We start from the raw sequence: 20,796 nt of genomic DNA, 5'->3' as shown, positions 1-20,796 counted from the left end.
ACACCGCCCTGCATGAGTCAGTCTCTGTCGTTCATCTCTTCTGTCACAACACATAGGCTACAATTGAAGTAGCACATTGAGTTAAATCCACAAATTATAAAATGTCCATCTAGTGAACCTGTGAGTTTGTGTATTCATTCTTAAAATGGTTTACAAAGAGGAAATACAATGCCCTCTTATTAATATCAGGAACTGTGTTGGACAACGCCCAACTTGTCATGATTGCAGGTAGGCCTGACTCACCCTTGTTTTAGGACTAGTGCAGACAATGATAACGTCTGGATGCAGACTGATAGTATGAACAGCAACAATATTGTTCGCTTCCCAGTGGAACTGAAACACTGATGAGTCCAGTAGGTATTTTTGGGGGAGTGCAGTAGGCTGGGATGAAAGACATTATGTTGTAAGGATAACAGTACTTTACAGTACAGCGGCTTTTCTCTGTGACTGTATGAGTTCCGTCACTCTAACAATCATAGGCAGACACCTTTATGCTTCAATATTACAACACTTAATCTGAAAACACATTAACAAAATATATAAGCCTACGCCTAGTACAGTTGATGCAATACCACACATCACTCGGCCTGGCGGAGATACGCTCTGCAGTGCACCACTTTCTTGTTATTCATGCACTTTGAAGATAATCTCACCCGAAAAATGTCACCCTGACACTGAATAGTTATCTCCGGCCGGCTGAAACACGTCACACAGAACAGTCACGTCACACAGGTTTGGACTGTGACCACCAGTGTGAAACTTTTTTGACAGACTGAATGACAGTATACACCTGATACAGTATCCTGCTCTATGCACAAACAAATACAATCAATCACATTGTCATTGCGGTATCAACAGAATATGATAATGTCAATACAGTGTCTGTCAACATTATTATCGGTACAGTATCTGCACAATACAGTGTCATTGAGAAATAGAATACACTGATGATAGTAAAGTACAGTATCTGTGCAGAACGTCATGGTCAGTATCTGTACGGTACTGTCCTCAGACTGGTGTTACTCCAGACTTATTAGTCTATTGACCAAGCAGAGCGACCGCGTGCATAACCTCATGGCTACCGGCACAAAGAACAGACCATTGTCTGTCGTACCTCCACCGGGTTATTTTTTCTTAATCTTACCCCAAATTTTTATCACACACCATGAGGTGAATTGTGTCTGTACTCTGTACTGTGAAAAAAGGTTTAGCCTTTTCTTTAAAGAAACTTTTCTTCAAACATTCCAATTCCGTAAGCTTTGAGAGCCTTTGAGATCTTTGTGGTAGAATAATCTACCATGTAAATAAACACAGACTTTTCCTTGCTTTTTGATGAGTTCTCAGCTAAAAAACATCTGTAGTCGAGCACCTACTGCTGAGTCGTCCTGTTAATCACAAGTGTGAGTTGGTTTGTGTGCTGTGATGCATGCGCTGTAATAATATGTTTATAGGATTGTCCATCACCATGGATGCTTATTTGTGGGTGGGCTGGTGATGTCAGCAAGTCCTTGTGTTTATTGTTTTACTATATAAACTGCTTTAACCGATTCAAACCGGGAAAGCATCTCTGTTATTCTAGATTTTGCGTTGGCTATTAAAAAATAGCAGATATACTGCGAGTTTGTACATCTGCTATTTTTGAACATTTTTTTAAATATCTTATTTTTTTTTGAAAAATGCTGAATAATTTTGATTGCAATACTATTTCAAAATAAATATTTTGAATGCAATAATTTAGAAGGCAGTTGTAAAATCGGCCTCAGTCTTCATGGGTCAAATAAAATATTTGACCCATGAACCCCGTTGGAGTTGCCCAATAGACTTCCCCAGGAGACAAAACAAAACATCTATATAGTGTACACAGAGCAGTGGGCTGAAAATATCTGAATATATTTTAAAATTAAAATAAAATAATTATTTATATAGGACCAAACGGTGTAAATAACAGGTGAAAGTTTGTATATATATATATCTTTTTATCATTAAAGCAAATTGTTAAAACAATGCATGGGGATGTGTACTATTTCATTTCAGGACCTCCTTAGATGTATATGTTCATCATGTATGCTATCTAGGCAGTAAAGGACTGCCCACTTAGCAAACTAAAGTGTACAAAAAATGACTCCTGTTGTATGTCATTGGAGCCCTTTATGACAAACAGTGGGTGGGCCTTGTCAGAGAAGTGAGGGACCACTCCCTTACAACCAGGAGCTCTACCCAGTGCTCTGCCCATTCCCAGCCATTCTGCTCAGCCCAGAGCTAGCAGCCACGCACAAAAAAAGTGAAAAGCACTCTGAGAAGAGGAGAGAGAGAAAAAAAGAGGGGAGGGAGGGAGAAAAAACGCCCTGGAAACTCTGTTGATAGAGAAATACTAAAGGAGTGAGAGAGTCTTTTGGGCTGCAAGTTGAGACTGGGAAAGAAGTGCTTTTTCTTGGGCTGGGACAGAAACAAACTGCTGAGGATGCTCAGGCTGGTGTGAGACTTCGCGCTCAGACTGCGCAAAGGTAAATATACTATACTTGTTTTTACACGTTTCTTTTTAAATGTATGTTTATTGTGGTTTCTGCTGTTCAATTCCTCAGCTAAATTGCCACTGTGTTGTTTCTAACAGCAGCCAGCTTTGTTTCAAGCATACTAGCATACTAATGATTATTTCAGTAACTTTGCCAAGGTTTGTACATTAGCCTATATGCCTATGGTGAAGTTGAGCAGCTTATAAATGTTGCCAAAAATAAATTCCCCCTACATCATTGTGGTGATTCTTAGATGGTTTATGAGTGTGATTATTGTTTCAAGTTAAGTTCTTTAGAGAGTTTGAGATGAGAAGTGGGTGTGTACCCACTCACATGAATGGACACACATGGCAATTATTTTAATGCGCACATAAACGGTTTTCCTGAGGTTATGTTCCTATTATTCAGAACATTATCAATGGGAGGTAATTATGTCCCAAAGTTCTCCACTCGTGCTGTAATGTGACTTCACTGCAACGTGGATCAACTCAGCAGGAGCTACGTAGCTAGAGAAGACTAGGATTCTCTATGAAAACGCCACAAGATCAAATGCCCCCATTAACTTTTTTTCCGCGTTAATTCCGATGCTATTTCCATTATTCATCATGTGTTTGAAACTAAGACGTTTTAAAAAGTAAAGGTGCTACCCTTAACTGTAAGCAACCACAGACTTTTGGGTGTGGATTCTTCCACCCCTCCTCTCTTCTCCCTTTCCCTTTCCTCCTCCCTCCTCCTCCCGTCTTTGCTGCTGCGTATTCTCCCAGCAAAGCGCACCCATGGGAGAAGAAACAAACTTATGCTCACATTTTTATCAAGGCTCGTTTTATATCGTATTTAATGTGTTACAGTACAGGTCAGGCGATACATTGTCTTGTCTGTGGCTGTGTCAAGAAGAAGACATGTGTTGACTTTGGGAGATTTTTTCTCTATTTCCCCCAAAAAGTTTACCTTGGTTTTCTTTAACCTGGGCTTCTGGCCAGGTTGTGGAGGGGAGGAGAAAATGAGCAAGAGGGAGGGTATGAGAGCAAAGAAGGGGGGGAGAGAGAGAGAGAGAAAGAGAGAGAGAGAGAGAGAGAGAGAGAGAGAGGGAGATGGGAGGGGGATGGGCTGGGCAGAGGGGGAGTAATGGAATGTAGTGGTTTGGAAAGACAAGCTAATTGAAACCAGGTTTGAGGCATAGAGGGGGAAAGCAGAACTTCTCAGCAGCACATTCAGAGAAAATGAATCATTTTTATCTGCCTAAAAGTAGAAGGAGATAATTTTTGCATCCTACGTTGTATCTAAATTAGTAGTGTTTCCAGGTACATCTATATAGGTAGCCTATCATTGTGTAACCCACAGTCAATTCAGTGAGTTTGTTGAAGTTACAGAAAAAGACGGCACGAGGAAGAGAGTTATGGGTTCAGAACAGACATACAGGCTACATATAGCTGGGCTGAAATAAAAAAAAAAAAAATTCACTGTGCTTTGTTGCCTTTCCTCCACAACTCTGTCCTGCCACACCCTGAAGTAATTTCTGCCGAGTGGTGAGTAGGAGGCTGCTTCTCCACAGGCTGTCAGAAACACACAACATGCATACGTTGAGTGCCTCAAAGCTGTAAAAGTCTGGCATTTCTCAAATTGCTCTTGTCAAGTCAAGGCGATTGATTGTGACACAAGCTGCTTGTTTGTAGAGCCATATGGTCACTGTGGATGGGTTTTATGTTGATTGTCTGCAATTTGGTGCTCTAAAACGTTCATGTAACACCTACAGTACTGGTAATGTGTTGGGAAGACTTGGGAAGAGTTACGTGTAGTAGTTATTTTGCCACAGGCATGGGCAGGAGCTAATATAACAGGAAAATACATATGTAGGACAGCAAACCTCAGAACCGGTTCTATATACTACCTTAAGCTAAAAGCTTGATTTGTCAGCTGACAGTACTTGTACCTAAAATTGATTGGCTTCAGGCAAACTGTGATATCTTAAGGCAGCACACTATCAGTGATGTTAATACAAAGTTCTCTGTTCATAATAGAATTCAATTGCTTAAGCCTACTGACAATATCTATGAAGCAACGTTAATTCTTGTCAACTTACATTTGATCAGAGTGAACCAGTTTCCTGACACTGTACACAAAATGTCAGGCACAATGGGCTTGGCCCCACATGGCCTATCCATATGGTAAACAACATCTCAACTGCTTCAAAGACTTGCACATGCCTCATGAGTGTTATAGCGTGTTAGCTGGTCCATGTTAAGATATTTATCACATCACGCCCCTGGAGCTGTCATATAAGCTTTCCCTGCTGACTGGCAACAGAGAGGAGGAGAGCAGTGGTGTTACTGTTACTCAGGCGCGCCAGTGTGAAACGGAAAGAACCCGGACTCGAGCACACTTCCTCTGCCATTTCCTCATGGGCTTGTTGAGGGGGTGGATGGAGGGAGGAAGGGAGTGAAGCGAAGGAGGGAGGGACATAGGGGAAGAAGAAAAGACGGAGTTGGGTTGAAGAGAATGAGCTGAGAGTGGGAGCCAGCTGATTGCGATCAAATTAGCGTTTGTTTTCTTTTCTCACTTTATGTTTAATTTAGGGGCCATATTGGTCCCTCGGACATCCTGTAGATCAAGCAGACCCATTGAGGTTCCTCCCTGGAGATCGCTGTGCTCAAACAATTGCACTTTCAGATGTACACTACAGACGCAAGCACAACAGTGACAATGCCAATACCTTGCAGTATATATGCATTGATTGTAGTCTACTGTAGAATTAAATCCCCCATCTTGTTATTCTCCATCGTGGCATAAAAAGGTTCTAAACGTAGTTTGTGATTATAAGTCTCTCTCTCGAGGGAATACACCCAAACAGCCACTCCCTGCGCATACATCTAGTTTGGAATGTTTCAGTCTGTCTTGACTATTCCCCATATGGGCCTATCATTAGCATCACTAGCTTAGTCAGTTAGAAATAACTGATTTGAGACATGTGCTTCACACGGCAAGTGCAATTCATGGCCAACATCCCTATTGGGTCTTAGCCGCACATGTGCACACAATCCAGTCTGTTTAAATTTTCCACCCCTCTCCAAGAGCCTTATGTCTTTCATATGGCTATGGTGCAACAGTCAGCAAGTCACGTAATAACATGGAAACATGTTAAGTGCGTGTGTGCATGTGTTATTGGGATTCAATGAGACTGTGAAGTATGGTTCTTATCAGACAAGATAACCACACCCAGAGAACCATCAAACTCTTGATTCTTTCTGTTTTGCCTCAAGGTGTTTCTCCCCCTATGTGAACCATATTCATAAGCGTTACGTAACTGTAGGTGTACTACATGGGGCCACCCATCCCCCACTTAACCGTCAAACCAACACTCCCAGCGCCCCTAACCGCTTTTTGTGTTTCTCTGAGTAACGAATGACATGTGGCATCCATAAAAAAAGAAGAAAAAAAGAAAGAAATGTAAAGAATCTTGTTTAGAATGGGGTGCTAGGGCAAAAGGACTTGGAATGTAAATTTGGAAAGACATTTTGCGTTGTTTTGGTTTCCTTTATCTGAAAACTGATAGTCAAGGAAGGCTCTTCTCACAAATGTCTGCTCTGCTCTACTCTATTTCATTTAACTCTGCTGTACTACACGCTCTCGAGACTATCAAATGTCATTCCATCACAATACATGGCTGAACCTTTCTTCAAGGTGCAAAGCAAACACGCATGCGTTTTGTGCTACGCTATGGTTGCAATGCGACTGTCTTGACTAATGGATCTTGTTTAAGATTATGTGGTTCAAATGTGGCCATTTGTAGGCTTTAGCAAAAGCTGACAGATGTTTTAAAGTTAGAGGTAATTCAAAGTTAAAGGTCTGTGTGTGTGTGTGTGTGTGTGTGTGTGTGTGTGTGTGTGTGTGTGTGTGTGTGTGTGTGTGTGTGTGTGTGTGTGTGTGTGTGTGTGTGTGTGTGTGTGTGTGTGTGTGTGGGGTGGAAAATCTGCATCCTCATCTCTGTTGTCTCCACCGCTTTGCAGCCAAAAAGCAGTCTCACCTCCCTTCATCCCGATTTACCCCATACTTAGTTGCTCAATGTTCCTGGCTCTGAAATTGTCCCAAGGCACAGGCCTGCGTCATTTCATAATCCCAGCCATACCTAAAGTTCTTGTTCCCTTATGAAAATGTCTTAATTTTTTATGTATCCAGTTACTATGACAGGATTCCCCCCCTGTCTTTTTACTTATATGCACTAATGAACCTTAAGGGCAATGCTCAATGTTCTGCATGTTGAAAAGTGAGACATATAGTGGATGTACATAGTTGATACAGCCCTGCTCTTGTTTGTGATGTTTTTAAAACTGAGAGAAGAGGCTTTTAAATGACTTTTCTTCTGTTTCTTCCATTTTGTGCACGCTGGCTCCTGCCAAAGTCACAATGGTTTAATCAGCAGCAGGCTGAGTTGGCGTCAGTGGGCAGGCTTTGGTCTTGAGCAGGACTTGTGGTTTGGTTAGGGCTCTGTGGACTACAGAGCATAGAACGGAACCATTTATTTTGACGTTCATTCCTTTCATATGTGTCACGCATGCATGTCCTATCTACGTTTCTCAGGCAAGCGCGAGCCCTATACCAGAGGCCCACTGCCCTTGTCTCTCGGTATCCTGACTCTCGTGTGTGTTGTACACACACACACACACACACACACACACACACACACACACACACACACACACACACACACACACACACACACACACACACACACACACACACACACACACACACACACACACACACACACACACACACACACACACACACACACACAACAATGGGGAGAGGAACAGAGAGGCTATTCTGTTTTGATAACAAGTCTGATTTGGTCTCAACTCATTGCTTACTTTTGCCCTCTTCTTCCCCTCTTCTTCTCTCCCTGCACTGAACGAGCCTCTTTATTTGCTCATAATCAAATCTTATCACTCACCACTACCACTACAGTGCCCTTGTCACTAACGGGTTTGATTTAACCCGTTAAAACCGGGAAAGCATCTGTGTCATTTTTGATTTTAGCGTATTCAAAAATAGCCGCGCTGCGGCACAAAGTGACAACTTGTAGTGTGATAACTTGTACGTCTACTGTTTTTTTACATTTTTGAAAAATCTTGAAAGTGTTTTTGAATTACGAAAAAGTGTGAGAACTACTGATTTAGAAGGCATTTGTAGAATCGGCCTCAGGTCTTAATGGGTTAATCATCATCACACTGCTCCGGTCTTCTCTTCACTCAGTCAGTTCAATTTGAACCAATCAACTAGATGGATTGATTTAAGGTTCATTTAATCACAATTTCTCATTGACCTACACACCCAAATCCATTTGGGTTCAACTCATAGAGTTAAATTGTGTATTTATTTTACTTTCATTTGACTAGGTATCGTCACAAAAATGAAGATATTACTATGTACCAAAGCACAACGTGATAATAATACAGTGCAGTGTATGCGATCAATATCAGAGGTGGGATGCGGACTGGAGTGGTAGTGAAATTGGGATATACGTAGTAGACTTGGGTGGGGCATTGTACATTTATCATCAGATTCAAAGATGGAGCTATCCCCATGACTATGATGATGAAGATGATTGCTAAAGCCTTGGGCATGAAAGGGGATCCTGTTTGGCTAGACCCTGTGTCGACATGCTCGGTGTGCGTGTCAGTGTGTATGTTATTATGAGTGTCTACCCGTTGCTGAATTCGGTGTGTGTGTTTGTTTGAGCAGAGTTCTGGGGTTGGGAGCATAGAGTGGTCTGGTGACGGGCGGTGGGCAGAGAGGCATAGCGTGGGGTGGTCGGCACAGACCGGAGCAGAAGTCAGCCTCAGAGAGCCAGAGAGAGGACATTTTTTTACAGTTAGTCACCGTGGGGAGAGGCCGGGCTCCCTTCCAGCTGGCCTGACGGCTCTATCAAGGAATGTGTGTGACTGGAGGCCTGGGTGGGGCTCTACGGAGAGCTGCTCCCTCAGCAAGCAGAGCAAGGGGAGAGCGATATGGTTTACCTTGTGGACTGTGGCGCAGCATTTCCACCATTCAACAACATCGCATATGTGCTTTGTGTGCTTCGACCCAAAACTTGCTGAGCACATTTTACTGTGAAATTGTGTGTCACTGTACAGTATGTGTTTTAGGTCCAATTATGACATTGAAAATGTAACTGACAATCGTGGGAGGCATGTTGTTTACCTTTTGATTTAGCCATAATCCTCTTTGCCCAGATATGGGCATTACATCTGCAACAAGTATTATGGAACAATTATTTGCCATTGCAATACTAATCCTCACAGTTTTAACAGATCCCTGTTTGATTCTCAGTTACAAATATGATATGATATGAGTCATTATGTAAACAAGACAGCAGTATTAGTCAATAGGGAGGGGAGTGGCACTCCACAAATCATGCAGGGGATCCATCCCTTCAGTCTGTCATGCCTCAACACATCTTGCAAAAACATGTCATGAGCATCGCCTCATGACATGCAAATACACATCAGCCAATGATGCAAACTCACTTCTCACAAATTCTTCCAAAAGTCTGCGTAGCATTCACTTTATGTCCCCCATCCCCCCACCCCCCTGACATACATAAACCAAGACTGTGTTGTCTAAAAAGTGTGCACAGCTGCTATCGTACGAGTCGGACGAGTCCCCGTACGCAAACACAGAGACGGCCACACATTGGCTGGCATTTATCATCGCTGTGTCCCATCTATTTCAGTAAGGGCCCTGTTCCAATGAGAAAATTAGTCACACAATACAATGGTAAGATAGGGGGAGGTTTGCGATGACAGGCTTGAATGGTGGTTTGAAATAACTTATCGCAGTGTGAAATGAGAGGATCCCGTCTCTGATACTCAGTTAATAAACCACCGGCTCTACACTTACAACATGTATGAGTGAAATGCTTGGTTTGTGCACTACAGCTTCAGCAGGTAAGCACAAACTAATTAACGCAACAATGCATAGATGGACAAACTCACTTTCGCTTCCGCTCTAAAATAACAATGTTTATTGTTGAGAGGAGAAGTGGAAAATGATTGCTGAGTACCACAAACATAGTTATTTGACCTCATTTTCTTTCAAGTAATGAGAAGTTAAGCTATTGGACAACGGTGGCAGGGAGTAATGACTAGGTTTGAAAACCTGTCAGAGAAGAATTTATACATTAGACATGTTCCCACTGGCAGATGCCTGTCGATACATACCTAAAGTCTGGTTTTGTTGCTCTTGGGACTTTGGAAGAGGAGTCTTTGTTTCATAATGTGCCCCTAGCGAAAATCCCCTTAAGGTTTTTGGGAGAGTAGACGTGAGACTAGATGAACTTGGCATAAAACCTAGAACCTCGACTTTTAAAGCAGTCCAAAGTATGCCAATATTTAAAATCAGAGTAGTAGTCATCAAACACAAGTTTATATGCACTTTTATGACTTCATTTATCAGTGTTATAAAGCTACCGTATTTATATGAAGATAAATGACCCTCCAAACATCTCTAGGTGCAGATTGTGCCACTGTGGATGTATTTACATTTGAAATACCTCAAATCAGTTGTAATATGTAGAGTATGATGTGTGGCTGATGCTGTAACCATGCCTTAAATAGTTACATAATTTTGGACATGTTGGTTTCCAAGCATTTATCTCAATTCATTTGGTCTCCACTTAACATGTTGCACTTGCTGAGGTTAGCCTCAAGATTAGCAGACCTATAAATCTACATCCCTCGGAGGGACACTACTCTGTGTAATTACAGATATTGTTCTGTAAAACAAGGTGAACCCTTTGTTTCTGTCTCTAGCAGAGCTTTGTGTATAGAAAAAGAACAATATTTTAGCAACATTGCCCTGTGTTGTTGTTCTCTCCTGGAAGTCCCTAACCCATAATTTCAAATGAACAAGATCTGATATTTTCGAGTTTGCGGCTGTCTTGGTTTGGCCACAGTAGAGGCAAGGAGGTGACCTGTGCCCTGCATCTTTGTTGTGTGGAATGGTCTGCGTGTGAGTAGTTCCAGTGGTATGATTGTAATGGCATGGTGGCTCCATATTCCACATCTAGCCTGTCGATCATCACTCACCCCGTAAATGAAACTAGGCTACATTTCAGTCTGCTGCCCTGTTTAGACGTTGCATTCCTGTCTAAACCACCAGAAAATGAAAATTGGTTGTGTTTCTTTAAAAGAACCCTTCAGAGTTTCAACTGAGAATCTTGAATTCCCTTGGACTACACTGCCTCCCATCAAGTTTGTGTCAGCTAAAGACATGTCTTATTCAGTTGAGCTGAAAGCCACTCTGTTGGGGCATACTTCCACCACTAGCTTAATGTATTTACTTTTAGGGAGAGTTTTGCATAATTACCTGCCTGCACCATACATACTCATAGGGTAATCATTAAACAATCTGAGGAATTTGACTGATCAATGTATTCCATTGAAGGTGAGGTTCCACCAAGAGGCATGTAAACATAAAACTAAAGTGAAATTTGTATGTGTGTGATTTGCGGTCATTCCTCTCAGTGCAAGCTTGGCTCTTATCAAAGGAATGCGTCTCTTTATCTCTTTGACAAGTGACTGAGACAGTGGATGTGCCTGGAATCAGCAGGAGCTGGACAAGAATGAAAGAAATTCGATTTAGTTTTTATTAACATAAGATAATAAGAACCACATGAATTCTAGAAAATAAGATTTAAATTCTCATGTTTATTTTCATTCAAATGAATTGTCAATCTCCGTAACTAATCCCAATTTCTTTTTTTCTTCTTTCTTCATCAACAGAAATAAAGAAGACAAGAACCAAAGCCTTACACTGAGAGCCCTTGGCCTTGCTTGAGCAATCTGCAGTAAGTATCCAATTGCAAACACATCCCTCAGTGATAATGGCATCACGACAAAAGGCATTTCTCTTAAGGGAGGCAAAACATAGATTTTTCCAGGCTATCTACTAGACAGGGTCACCTCAGAACAACTATCTCTTGTATGGCTTTCGAACCGAACCCAAGCTGCTCCGATGCCAGACTCCAAAACGCTTTTGGAATGTTTGTTGCGAAGCCTCTTTTGAACCTGGAAGGTCATGCCACCATTCAGCTGTGAAAGGGTTGCCTTGTGGAAACCTGACACTCGGCTGCTTCAGCTCACCTCCACCCCCATCCCACTACGGCTCAGCCACCTGTTCCACTCGAACACCCCCCCCCGCGCGCACGCGCGCTCGCGCCCCCCCGCCTCACACCCCATGTCAGAAGCCCGCCAAAACTCACACTGTTTAACTGTTTGTTGCTGGCAGCTGCAGAAGATTTAGTTATTTTATTTGTGAGAGGAGGGAATATCTACTACAGTAGGACAACAGACACCCCAAACCAAACCGTATGCAGCCCTTGTAGGCCACTGACAGACCAAAAGTGGGGAGGCGTATCCAGAAATGATCTGTGGTTGCAGGCTAGTTAAGAGAATCTTTTGTCTGGCTGGCTGTCCTCATGATCCCACCCCACCCCACCAACCAACACCACCACCACCACTACCACTACCCCGCTGCCCCCGGCAGTTTTTCTCTCTCTCACCACATACCAGACCACAATATAAGATGACAGATAGAGGAGATCATCTCTCATTCCTTCCATCGTACTCCCTTCCTTCCTTAGGCTTCTGTGCCCAAATCTAGTTTTGCATGGCTCTCCAACTCAGATTTTGATGTGCACTGATCTGATTATGGGGCGTATGTCCTGAGGAATGACTCTCTCTCTCTCTCTCTCTCTCTCTCTCTCTCTCTCTCTCTCTCTCTCTCTCTCTCTCTCTCTCTCTCTCGCTCTCTCTCTCTCTCTCTCTCTCTCTCTCTCTCTCTCTCTCTCTCTCTCTCTCTCTCTCTCTCTCTCTCTCTCTCTCTCTCTCTCTCTCTCTCTCTCTCTCTCTCTCTCTCTCTCTCTCTCTCTCTCTCTCTCTCTCTCTCTCTCTCTCTCTCTCTCTCTCTCTCTCTCTATTATGGCAAAGTGAATGAGAAAGAAAGAATGGATTTGTTTTCATGGATTTGGCCTCTGTTTTGAGTCACAGACTGCCTGTATGTCTTATGATCCTATGAACAAACCGCTGTTTACACTGCTATCCATATCTGATCATATGATTTTGCTTTGGGCTATTACAGTTTTTCAGCTCTCTCTTCCCTGATAAATATGTTGTGGCTCAATGCATATATAGCAAGCTTGGTACTGTTGACAGGTTTCTCTTTTGAGGCCATTTTTCATTCTTCTCATGTCTTGCTATTGCTGTTTCCGCCATTGATAGTTACTGTAGCCGATGCAGAATGAATACACATTGGGGTCGGAAACCACTTAATGTGACACAAGTTAAAGGGATAGTTCACCCCCGAAATGACTTTTTTTCAATCAATTACACACACCATGGAGACTTCAATTCATGGGGATTTTTTTGTTTTTGTCAAAGCCAATAATTTGATGACTGATGACTTGATGGTGGCGGCTCCGGTAGGAGACACAAAGTGTCAACCTTGAGTCTCCTACCGGAGACATTAGCATCTTTCCGCTGGTCAACAAATTATTGGCTTAGGAATGCGGCAAAAGCAACAAAAAAAAACTCCATGAATTCGAGGCTTCATGGGGTGTGTAATTGATGGAAAATAAGAAATGTATTGGGTGAACTATCCCTTTAAAAGGATATCTTATACTATCTTCACTTTCCCATTGTTTTATACGTTGTTGTGAGCCTCTGGGGTTCTCTGTGCAGGGTGCTGTATTTTGATTTCTCCTTGGATGTTTTCTTTCTCCGTTACCACTCGTAGTCCTACATTCTACAGGAACTGTAGCCCTCTCCCACTTTCCCTTTCTCTCAGAGTTCTTTTTCTTTTTTTTTTTTCATTTCCATATCCCCTACCTCTTCTGCATCTCATATGCTCCCCACCTCTGCCTCTTTCCATCCCTTTGATTTCCTTCCTTCCCTCTCACCCGGTGCTCTCCAGCCTCTGCCCCACTCGCTGCCAGGAACAAGCCAAACCTATGAGAACAAGGACAGCCAACAGTTCACTCTAGAACAGGGGTCTTCAACAGGGGGTCCGGGACCCCTAGGGGGTCCTCAGAGTTACTACAGGGGGTCCGCCAAATCTTTGGGTGATATGATTATTTTTTTTACCTGAACCACTTGAACCCTAGCATCTCTTTTCTGAGGAGAACTTAAAAAATAGCCGATCTACAAGCTCACAACGCCTCGCGCTGCGAGGCGTTGTGAGCTTGTAGATCTGCTATTTTTGGCAAAGAGGTATAGGCGTAGAGGGAAAAAAAGAGCAGACCAAGTAAACAAAAAAAGTTTAATCTGAAACACAATGTTATACAATATAGAGGGGGTCCCTGCTTCATCTCTCTCTCAGCTAGGGGGTCCTTGGCCTGAAAACGTTGAAGACCCCTGCTCTAGAATCTAGTGAACTGTTATGGGGCTGATTGGGCTGATTTATGAATAGAATTAGATCTATCTATCTATCTATAATCATATAAGTGTGTGTGTGTGTGTGTGTGTGTGTGTGTGTGTGTGTGTGTGTGTGTGTGTGTGTGTGTGTGCGTGTGTGCGTGTGCGTGCGCGTACAAATCATAATCTATAGAAAGTTTGGTGGTTTGAGAGACTTGGGGACAGAGAGATTGATGGAGAAGAAGTAACAAAGACAGATAGAGATAGCTCAGAGATAGAGGGCACTGGGCGTGGCCTCAGGTCATCCTCTTCATGTTCAGGATGGAGAGTAGAATAACAAAGTGGTTTTTCCTCCCTTGCTCACAGGGAGTTGATGAGAACACACAAACTGCTGGATTTGCCCTCCCTCTGTGAGCCTGGGCTTTTGTAAATACCTGTTGGTGCCAACAATAACAATGCTCCTTGTTTGAGAGTTAACGGTTCATTTTCACCAAGGCCCTCATAGTGGTAGAGTTCTAGGGAGCAGCGATACGCTACAGAAGCAGAGGGAATGGTGGAACATCCAAGCCACTCTAAAGCTTAATTTATGCTTCATTGACAACGTGTTGACAACGTGACATGCAGGACACATTGTCACCTAAGCATTAATCGTCCGTAACCACATAAGCCATATTTTATACTTTGTACGACAGTGTAGCACAACAAGGCGAATATGCCCAAATTAGCCCTTCTACAAGCTCACAGTGTTTTGTATATCGACTATATTCAGTATTTTTGAAATTCTTTGAAAATGTTTGAACATTTGGGGAAAAGTTTGAATTATTTTGAAAATGTCTGCCTATAATGACATGCCCAGAATAAGGACACCAGGGAAATTAACATCATAAAAAAATGTGCCACCTGTTGTTGTCTCTATGTGTCCAGGCCTCAATCCGAAGGGGCCCATATTGCATTGTTACTGGCAGTGTCTCCATCCCAATCTTCTCAATCATCATGAGCTAATCAGATAAAAGCTGGGTCTTCACCGCTGCTGATTGGGTTGCTAAAGTAATATCCTCCAAGGTGTTATTTTGCACAGCGTTATTGCACAAATGCACGCTATATTAGAGGGAGTGACCAACAGACACTCTGACAGAAAGAGAGATGTTTGTGTGTAGCTTCCAGCCAGTTGATGGTGTCATCTTTGGCATAAACACCATACATATCTTGTGTGTTGTTGTCTGCTGTCTGTGTGCCTATGCAATTTGCAGCCAATGGTCCTAGACCATGTCATTCAGCCCTGGAAGTTACCCATAGGCTATTTTTGAGACAAGCTTCATATTACCTCAAGGCATTACATGCATTTTGCAATATTCCCAATCACGCATGACCATGGTCTATTTATTGACTCGTGTTAATTGGCTTGTGCCTTGTAATGTGCCCTTGGATATGGCTCAAACAGCTAGGGATACCAGTTTGCTATTTACATGGCATTCCAAAGTAGCTGCTTATTGATGTGTCTTTAGCACCCTAACTTGCCCGTATAATGGGGCCCATCAAAGTTTATGTCTGTCTCACATTATTTTCACCATGACCATGATCCGCATCAAATTATGGAGTTCCCTGTTCTTGACACAGGGATTTGCTACACTGAAATGAAAATGTATTCTGAATTTGGTGTATTTTGTTTCTCTGTTTAATATGAAAGCAAAGTACAGAATGATCAGTTGATCATCTAGACATCTACAGGGTCTCTCCTCTTTTTAGGAGTGTATTATATTCCAGTCTCTATCAGTGTGTCATAGGTGTATAAATCTACCAAAGAATGTACAACTCCTGAGTATCTCTATTATGAAGCTTATAGTAAATCCAACAATTGCTACCGTAGAGGGCCCACCAAGGAAATGTTTGATAAACAACCTGAGAACGGATGTAAGGCATGTTGACATAGCTTTTAGAAGATGGAAAACTGGCACAAGATTAAAACTGCATAAAAACCACACTGGCTCTAGGGCAGAGATAGGTTGTGGGATTGGTAAACATTCCAAGGCTTGTTTCGTTCTGAAATGTGTGCACACGTACAGTACACAAATCCATCTCTCTTCTGGAATCAAGATTTAAGGTGTGTGGTTTCATATTTCCACAGCTCCATTGACACATCACATGCTCGTGTCATCTTTTCTCCCCTTCCCTTGTTTGATTAAAATGACACAATGTGCAATGGGAGTGTGGCGAGAGTGTCGGGTGGCCTGGTGGCTAGTGGCACATAGCACTGATCCCTTTTAAGCAGCTGTTTCTTTATCGTTTTCCTCTGGTTCCCCCTGCTCTCAGCGTGCCGTTATCTGGCTGAGCAGCATGGCAGAGCCTGTTACCACAATAGCCAACAAATGTCTTGACTATCTGAATGGGGGCGGGGCTCACCTTCACCCCTCACTCTGGTGGATTACTGGGGCAATTATGTTATTTATAGGGGTGCAAAAATGGGACATTCCAATGACAGAAAAAGGCGGCGAGCTATTCAGACATTATCGCTTCCCTGAGCTGCATTCTACGAAGGATATGTCTGCAACACAGAGCAAATAGAGTGAAAAGGAAAACTGGGGGGAATATGTCAGAAAGTGACGTCTGACCACACTTCCTTCTTATGAACTGAGGGGCCTTTTTCTTTTTTCCCTTTTAAAAAAAAAATAACTGTCAGTCAAGCTCGACTCGAGCTGTAAGGCTGCATGCCATGATCAGAGATAAGATCTTTGGTTGATGCCAGAGGCAAAGAGACAATATGTTACACCACCACAAAGCTCTTTTTTTTTATTGCTCTTCCGAAGTCATTATACACACATTATGAATTAGTGTCTCTAATCACATGGCTGCTCATCTTAACCACAACATTCCGGTCTCAACTGGAAGCACAGACAGGTCAGAGCGTGGTCAAAGCAGTTTGTCATGAGCACATTCAAATTCATGTGACATCATTTTTAAGTGTAACATGTTAATAACATGTTATTCACTTGAATAACATGTTAACCATTTGAACCCCAGCATCCATATTCTCCGGGGAACATTACCTCCCCAAAGATATTTGGTGTAGTCCCAGCAGAGAGCCAACTCAGGTCCAGTTTAGAAAGTCTTCTGGAGCAGTGGTTCCCAAACGTTTTAGCTCAAGATCCAACAGAGAAATTAGACGTTTTCCCAGGACCCAAACTAGTGAAAATAGCAGATCTACAAGCTCACAACGCCTCACACCGCGTTGTGAGCTTGCAGATCTGCTATTTTCACTACTTCTTAAACTATCTTTGTATTTATTTAAGGAAATTATTAGATGTTTTCATTTTATTTATGAAATACTGTTGAAAACATTTGGAATTATTTTTAATTGATGAAAAGTTGTGATTTAAAAAAAAATCTTTCTAAATAATATGTATTTTTTAAATGTAGGAAACAGAAAAAAGGAGATATTTACTTACAACCCATAGAAATTGGTCTGCGACCCAAACATTGGTCCCGACCCACTGTTTGGGAAACAGTGTTCTAGAGGGTTTAAGTTGTTACTCCGTATAAAGGTAAAAATGTCTCCCCCACTCAAGTAGACCTTAGGTTCTACAAAAACAAGGAATATACCGTTGCTTCATGTTGTGACTGGCCACTCAGAAATGGTCTCTTGCTACATTCTATTGAAGCACAGAGCGATCAAACTCACAGAATTCCTGTAAAGGAATGAAGCTCTGGTTGGACTTTGGTTGCCATGGTAACCTCATGAAAACAGACAATCAGTCATCGCTGTGACTCACATCCTGTTTCTTTTGTTCTATCCTGTTGATAAACTTTTCCATCTACTGTATATTGGTTGATTAGCGTCAACTGGACAATGCAGTGAAATCGGCTGAATGGTTGTATAGCAATGATTGGATAAGACTCACCCAGAATCAAAATGATTCTACTGTTGATCGCTGATCAGTTTAGGTAAATGTTTAAATGCTGAAAGCACACCCTGCATCCCATTGGACATATAAAACATGTATATTCACTGACTATTTAGTATACAAAATAGTCAGTATATATATATATATATATATATACATACCCCGTCCCTGTTTCCCTCACTGTCATTTAGTGTTACCTACAGTCCTACGCAAATCTGTCATGTTAATTGAACTCCAGGGGTGTCCAGATGGACCAGAGGGTCAGTTTTTACACTCTTAAGAGTTCAATTAACGCGCCAGACTTGACCGTGTGTGGAAGCTGAAACACCGGTGCGCCAAAGCATGAAATCATGCAAACTATCTGGCTAGGTATAGGGCAGTGGCTCAGACAGGCCTATGTAATTGCAGGGGTGGGTTGTGCAGAGGTTGGTATTAATGAAACAATGGGTTGTCTGTTCCAAAGAGGAGAGTGCGTAGGACTACAGTAGTCAGCATGTTTGAAGAGGCAGGAGTCACTCGGGCACAGGGAAAAGATGTAAACAAACTTTGCCGTTGCTGTGTTGCTAGTAAATGTTTCCATCATGTTTTGTGGTTACAGTGCACATGGATACAGCAATTCTGAAAGTTCATGCAAGTCTGTGTCTTGATGTAAGCTAACATACAAACTATTCATTCTTGCTCATTGAATTTTGTGAGTCTAAAAAAAGGTGGCGTTTGTTATGACAACATTAACATGTTTTTCACCTCATGGTTGAAAACAGTGTAATCAAAAGAATCCATTAAGGAATACCATTAATATTTCCTAAATGGTTCTTTAGCATGATATTATCTGTCATAAGCTCACACACATTTAAGGTACCCTACTTCATGTAACCATAGTGGTTAAAATTGCAACCAGGAAAATATGTCACCAATAGTCATCATGCCTGCAGGCTAGTGTCTGTGTACACCACTAGGCTTGCTGGTTGGTGCCTGCACATGTGTGGGTGCACGTTTATGTCTGTGTATGACAGTGCTGATCTGACCATACTGTGTTGTGTGTGCGTGTGTGTGTGTGTGTGTGTGTGTGTGTGTGTGTGTGTGTGTGTGTGTGTGTGTGTGTGTGTGTGTGTGTGTGTGTGTGTGTGTGTGTGTGTGTGTGTGTGTGTGTGTGTGTGTGTGTGTGTGTGTGTGCGTGTGTGCGCGCGTGCGTGTGCGCGCGCACATGCGCGTGCATGTGTAAGGGTTTTTGCATTGATGCATGTGTGGTGTCAGCCAGTTTTTATGTGCATGTGTGCCTCCAGAAAGAAAGGCAGCTTCAACCATCATTGTTCTCTGTATTGACATTGGAGCAGAGGTGTAGGCGCAGGATCAGGCTGCCTTCCTCAGGGCAGGGTGTGGTCTCACTCTAACCAAATTTCCACAACATGGAGTGCAAAGAGGAGAGAGGGAGGTAGCAATTTAGTAACAGGGAACTAGAGAACATAGACTTGTCTCTTTCTGGGTTTTGCTGCCATCTAGTGTTCATTATTGAATCATACAAGCAAGAATTACTGGTTGCTTTACATATTGGAATATTTCACATGACCTCCCATGCAAATATGTCACATGTAGGGCTGTCACGATTATAATATATATATAGCCTATATATAATATATATATATATATATAATTGCGATTAACGATTTAATTGTGTGGCTTTTAGGATTTAAAGGGGGGAGCAGATATGACAAAAACGTATAATACACAAAGAAATGATTGACAATGACAGCAATAATCAAAATGTATAAAGTATTATGGCCAAAATACGGCATATTTTATATTTGATACTACAAAAATACTACAAAATAGAGGAAATGGCTGATCTACAAGCTCACAAAGGCTCTCATCGCGACGCGTTATGAGCTTGTAAATCTGCTGTTTCCACTATTTAAAACAAATAATTCAACATGTTGGAACCTTTCTCAACATGGAAACGATTATGACGGTGCAAAAATAATTGTGATTAAATCATAATTGCGATTAGGCAATTATGTAGTAATTGTGACAGCCTAGTCACGTGGCTTAATGATTTAAAGGAAGCACATTCTACCATTTATTTCAAGTAAGTGTAAATTAAGTGTAGTCATGTGTTGTTGTCACACTTTAAGATTCATGATCTTGTTCTCTATTTCTGCAGGAAAACCGAGGCAGTTTCTATCAATCACACCAGGACTCAAGGATAGCAAAGCAAAAAACACAAGGTATAAACTAATTTTTTCACATACATTACAGCATGTATATATTGACCAGGTGTAATTTCTTATATTATGAATGTGTTTTCAAATGATAGATATAGCAGTCCTGACATTTCTTTCCCTTTCTCCTTCTCCCTCCATCCACTCCCTCCTTCTTTCTCTCTCTTCCTTAATTTTCCAGATGGCTGAAGAGGAAGAAACCAGGGAAGTGCTCTTCCCAGACTGGGAGGGTACAGACAAAACTGGCCTAACCATTGAGCGGTCAGGCGAGGGAGAAATCTTTGTCAAAGAGGTTAAAGGCGAGTCACCTGCAGCACGATCTGGAAAAGTATATGAAGGTATCTGATCTTTGATCTTTATCACTTATCAATGCTGTGGTATGACTGCTTGATCAAGGCTCCTACGGAACCACTACCCACGGAACCACAGCCTTCTCAACTTGCTTTGTTGCTTTCTGGCTCATCTGCCATTCACAGGTGACCAAATCGTGGGCGCCACCATCTACTTTGACAACATGAGCTCAGAAGAAACAGCTGACCTCCTGAAAACACTGAACCGCCACAAGGTCGGGCTGAAACTACAGAACAGAGGAGACAAGTCCCCTGGCCGCTCACCCATTGGCACGCCATGTCGCTCGCCCTTGAGCACGCCATGTCGCTCGCCTATGGGCACACTGACATGGGAAGGGAAGAGCCGGTTGGGAAGCGCCAGTCCAGACATCCTCCTTGTGAGTTAATTTTTCACCGTATCTTTTGAGGGA

The 20,796-nt window shown here is 42.3% G+C and overlaps 1 protein-coding gene across 3 annotated transcripts in view; it reads left to right on the top strand.

The window, feature by feature from the left end:
* The first annotated feature begins 2,235 nt into the window (after positions 1–2,235).
* ahnak (AHNAK nucleoprotein) overlaps positions 2,236–20,796 on the top strand; it is a 38,104-nt gene continuing 19,543 nt past the window's right edge. For all 3 annotated transcript variants that reach the window (XM_084041989.1, XM_084041988.1, XM_084041987.1), the window contains exons 1-5: positions 2,236–2,504; positions 11,294–11,358; positions 19,979–20,042; positions 20,218–20,374; positions 20,513–20,763. In XM_084041989.1, the coding sequence (XP_083898115.1) occupies positions 20,218–20,374; positions 20,513–20,763 (408 nt within the window). In that variant the 5' untranslated portion in view covers positions 2,236–2,504; positions 11,294–11,358; positions 19,979–20,042. The remainder of the gene's footprint in view (positions 2,505–11,293; positions 11,359–19,978; positions 20,043–20,217; positions 20,375–20,512; positions 20,764–20,796) is intronic.

Source organism: Gymnoscopelus microlampas, assembly GCF_963454915.1.
Source record: "Gymnoscopelus microlampas genome assembly, chromosome: 18".
Taxonomy (NCBI): Eukaryota; Metazoa; Chordata; class Actinopteri; order Myctophiformes; family Myctophidae; genus Gymnoscopelus; species Gymnoscopelus microlampas.
This window is presented reverse-complemented; position numbering and strand designations above follow the sequence as displayed.